The sequence below is a fragment of the Marmota monax genome, unplaced genomic scaffold, assembly GCF_021218885.2.
Source record: "Marmota monax isolate L192 unplaced genomic scaffold, Marmota_monax_Labrador192_F-V1.1 WCK01_AAM20220418_F8-fsc00152, whole genome shotgun sequence".
NCBI classification, from domain to species: domain Eukaryota; kingdom Metazoa; phylum Chordata; class Mammalia; order Rodentia; family Sciuridae; genus Marmota; species Marmota monax.
Genome location: NW_026694348.1, coordinates 174,517 through 179,683, shown reverse-complemented (window position 1 = coordinate 179,683; position 5,167 = coordinate 174,517). Strand labels below are relative to the sequence as shown.

The following is a 5,167-nucleotide window of genomic DNA, read 5'->3' as shown; positions in this document are numbered from 1 at the left end:
CTGAGAGACAAATTATTAAAATAAATAAAATTAGAATATTCATATTAAAATTACTTTTATCTGCTTATTTATAATTTCTTTCTAGTTATGGTTATATGATGGTCATTCACTGCAAATATTTATTTGAATGAAATGCCAAAAAAATCCCCCATTGATAGTTGTTCTAAGGGAGTATATGTTTGGGAAGGGGTAGATGACGACCAGTTGTAGAAACATAATCAAGACTTAAATTTGACTAGAGCTATATGTAATTCTTTATATATGCTTAATAATACCAATAATGTTTGTCCTCCCCGGTGCAACCTAATTATCACCCAGAATTATGAAGATCACATCTCCTTTTTCTTTCTTGGCTTCTACAGTCTTCAACCATCTACCTTTTCTTCCCTTAGAAAACTGCCCTGCCCTTTCCCCAGTGAACAGAGCCTTCAATATACTAGGCAAGTGCTCTACCACTAAGTTATACTCCCAGGTCCTTTTTTTCCCTTATGTGCTGATAAAGAATCCTCATCTGATTCACCAGTAGTTGTATCTAATTATAACTGATTCTAAAAGGTCTATCTCCAAAAACTAGATCCCAATTCTGTTTTGAGTTAAGATGAGTGTGGCTGATCAAATTTGGACAAAGCCCCTGAACCAGCATTTATGGCTTTAATTTTGCTGAGTTCTGCCAGCTAATGGATACTTTCTAGAGTATGAAAAATGTATCTAGCTTGTTTAATTACTAAGGTCCTTGAAGTTGCTGGATTCACTTTTTGAGGGGAGAGGTTATTAACATTATATGTCTAGAGTTCTTATTGTAAGGGTGTTTGGACACTGATATCTATCAATCTTGGAGATGCAATACCATGGGAAGACTAATTTTACTATAGCCTTGATTCAGGTTACTCAGGAAGCTGAATATGTTCTACTTTAAAATCTGATTGCTTAGTTGCATTTTGGATCTTTTACCCTTTATTTATTCTGTTCCACATCAGCACTAATTATCTTTAGAATCCTAGATGCTGGTTTGGGAAATGGATCCAGGAGACACAAAGGAGCACTGAAGTTTGGGTTCTAGGTACAGCTCCAGGAATGGCTCTACAAGATGGTAGCATAAATGGTAATATAATGTTAAATTTCTAGTTAAATTTATTTATAAACAATGCCTTGTAGGTGCTGAACACTAATACCAGAGGTAGAATAAGTTAGCATTATAAACTGTACTATAATTAACACCAAGTTAGGTTTTGGAATGAGTAAGCATTTCTCTCTTTAGCTTACTTGTTTCAGGGCTTTCAGAAATTACATCTGAATAAGATTAGGAGGTTGAAGGAAATAAACTGGAATGAGTTTTTAAGTCCTTGAACTGATTAAAATTGTTCAGTGCACTACTGTGTGATTTAAGGTACTAATCTTGTGATGAGAAGAGCACAATTCCATTTATATTTCGAATTTCTTTCAAGTAGGGAAACATTCTGCATTGCGGATGTAATTCAGTGGCAAAGTGCTTGCCCAGTACGCGTGAGGCCCTGGGTTTGATTACCAGAACCAAAACCAAAACCAAAAACAAAACAAAAAAACCCTAAAACAATAAACAAACATACATTCTCACTGGGGTGGGAGGGATGGAGGACACTAATCTGTAGGCTACTTTATAATGAAAAGTGACCTTATATAACATATATGAATAAAAGGCACAAATTATAGCCCACCCTATGATCTTTCTTTTTCTGTAGTACGGGGGACGGAACTCAGGGCCTCAGGAATGTTAAGACAACAAGTGCTCTACTACTGAGCTACAACCTCAACCCAGTGAAGTCTTAATACCATGGAAAACTTGAAAATCCAGGCTGATTTGAGCAACCTATTATCTCCTTGTTTCCTGTTATTAATTTTTAAAATGTGATTATGCGCATAACTTGTCCCATTTGTAAGAACAGCATGTTGTCATATATAATCTTTCAAATGGTACTAGTATTTCCTTAGCAAATTACTTAAGTTTTTCAGGAAAACATCTTACACAACAGGCAAGTTTTTTTTTTTTCCCCATTTCAAATAATCCACCATTAAGCTTGATCACCTAGTGCAAATTATGAGTCCTTGGATGCTTTTACCGGGTTTTCTTTAGCCTTTGATGCAGTTATTAATTGGTTAATTTGTTAAGTTCAATATAAGAATGTTTCTTTTGGAGGGTCAGAATTGTGTACACCCTAGTTAAGAATCGCTGGGATGAGAATAATGCCAGGGTCAAGAAAACTGTGGAGGCAGTAAACTCTTGATAACTACCAAACTAGACCCCCTTCAGGCAGACTCTGCATACCTCAAAACCACTGGAAGTAGGTTAACAGAAATATATTTTGTTTTTGTTAATTTTTTTTTTAAAGGCTTGATACTGGGCTGGGGTTGTGGCTGAGTGGCAGAGCGCTTGCCTCACATGTGTGAGGCACTGGATTCAAATCTCAGCCCCACAATAAATAAATGAATAAATTAAGATCCATCAACAGCTAAAAAAGGCTTGAATACTACTCAAACTTTATTACCTATAATCAAAAACTGAAATAGAAATTACCATGCTAAAAGCAAAGATATTGTTTTGCCTTCCTTCTTTACCCTTGTGCCTTCATGTCTGAAATCTTCTACAATGTTTACATTAAAATAATTTTTGGGGCTGGGAATGTAGTTCAGTGGTAGAATGCTTACCTAGCAAGCATGAGGCCCTGGATTCAATCCCCAGCACTACACCACCACCAACAAAACAAACAAAAACATCACCCTCCACCAAAAACCAAACCAAACCAAACCAAACTACCTAAAATAATCGATTAGTCAATCTTTATACTTATGTATAATGTACTTTTCTGAGTTATATTAATACTTCAAAAAACGTGAGAAACAGAAGTAGTGCTCTATTCAGAGCAAAGGAGAAACCAAATTATTGATTAGCTAAAAAAGAAATATTATGTCTAAATATTGCTCTGAGTTTTTGTCTTGTTTTAGGAGTCTATATGTATCTGTTACCACAAATGAGTAAGGTCAGAAAATATTAAATGGAAAATCCCAGAAATAAACAATTGACAAGTTTTAATCTGCATGCTGTTCTGATTCAAAGGAAGAAATTTTGTACCATCCTGCTCTGTCCAACCTGGGACATGAATCATCTCTTTGTCTAGTATATCCACATGTATATGCTACTTGCCCATTATCAGCCCCCACTACTCCCCTCCCCTCTTCTACTACTAGCTATATTTCCAACCTTTATTTTTTATTTTGAGACAGGGTCTTGCTAAGTTGCTTAGGGCCTCGATAAGTGGCTGAGGCTGATATTAAACTTGAGATTTTCCTTTCTCAGCTTTCCAAATCACCAGGATTACAGACATGTGCCACTGCACCCTGCTCCCAATACTTCTTAGTAGCCATCTTAGTTATCAGATTTACTGTTTCAGTATTGTAGTATTTTGTTCAAGTAAGCCATATTTTGCTTAATAAAGGCTCTGAAGTGCAAGACGATAGATGCTGGCAGTCTATAGATGCCAAATAAAAACCATTAAGTGCTTTTTTCAAGTGAAAAGGTAAAAGTTATGGATTTAAAAAAAAATCTGATACTAATGCTGCTAGGATCTGAATAAAAGCAAATACTTGGGGTTGCAGATGGAACTCAAGACTTTTGAGGCCCTAGGTTCAATCCCCAGCATCAATTAAAGAGAAAATAATCTGTGAAATTGTGATGGAAAGAGAAATCTGTGCTAGTTTTGTTGTTTCATGTCAAACTGCAAAAGTTATGCCCACAGTATGTGATACCTAGTTAAAAGATGAAAAAAGGTCATTTGTTTCAGAGTCAAGGGGAAAAAAGATTGAAAAGGCATTAAAAATAAGAGTTCAATACTATCCAAGGTTTTAGGCATCTGCTGAAGGTCTTGGAATGTACTTCCCATAGATAAGGAGGAATTATTTGGTATAAAAAGTATACCATAATAGAAAAATATGCATTTACCCAAACTTTTCGGTGAAAGCTTTGGGAAAATCTGTTTAACTATCAATCCACTCCCAAGCATAACTCATCTGGAAGAAATTTGCCTAAATTGAAGCGTTACAACCTAATAGGTAGTGACTTTTCAAGTCTAACGATATTATCAACAGTGTTGCTTAGCAGAAGGAACCTTGAAAAGTAGTACAATTTTTAAAAAGCAAAGAATGTTTAATTCAGATAAATCAAATATATTCCATACTTGTTTTGTTTATCATTTGAAAAAAAAAGTATTATTAACCTTACCTATTGCCATGAATATTTCATTTACATTCATTGATGTTTTAGCTGATGTCTCCATGAATAATAAACTGTTGTCATCTGCATAGGACTGTGCTTCCTGTTTACAGAAAAAGAAATGAGATACATTCCTTGGACATATACTATAACTGCTTTATTTCTGTTGCAGAAAAAATGAGGCTTCTTATCCACACTCCAACTTGGTTATCTATAATCAATAACTATGTAATATGCTATAACAAAGATAGAAGCACTATCTGGGGATAATTTTACCATGTAATATACATATATATTTCACCTTAACTTCTTACACTATCTTCCCTTAATCATCTGGTCTAATATTAAATCTGCTTTTTAATAATGAGTTTGGGGCAGGTGTGGGGGTAGGGGATTATTACCCTATTCTAAATATAAAACTCTCTTTGATTTCAATGGTGATTTTTACTTATGCCTATATTAACTGTAATGAAGACTAAGAGAAATCAAATGTCTAAAACTGACTTCAATCACTGAATGACATCCTCATGTTTAATTTTTAATGACTTCTATAGTAACACAATTTTGAACATCTCATGAATCATTCCTTTCAAAATTACACTGCCGCCTCACATTTTTGTCATACTTTACAGTTTACATATATTATTGCTTTTTATCCTCATAGCTGTTTTGAGTAACAACCAATTATCTGTCCCATTTGACAAACAACCGAGGTTCCTTTGAACTTTAATATGACAGGGCCACTTTTGACTATAATTTAGTGCTCTCTATATTATTCTATAATGGGGAAGTAACTGTCTAGGAAAGAATAATAGATGTTACTACACCTCACACAGTTGGTACAAGAACTGAATGAAAACTATGCATGTAATATGCTCAGCTTAATACCCAATGGTGCAAGAAATAGTTTGCTTTTGATCAGTG

The 5,167-nt window shown here is 34.7% G+C and overlaps 1 protein-coding gene across 1 annotated transcript in view; it reads right to left on the bottom strand.

Annotated features, from left to right (window-relative positions):
• Rab5a (RAB5A, member RAS oncogene family) overlaps nt 1–5,167 on the bottom strand; it is a 28,202-nt gene that overhangs the window by 1,421 nt on the left and 21,614 nt on the right. The window contains exon 5 of the mRNA XM_046467725.2: nt 4,253–4,346. Within this exon, the coding sequence (XP_046323681.1) occupies nt 4,253–4,346 (94 nt within the window). The remainder of the gene's footprint in view (nt 1–4,252; nt 4,347–5,167) is intronic.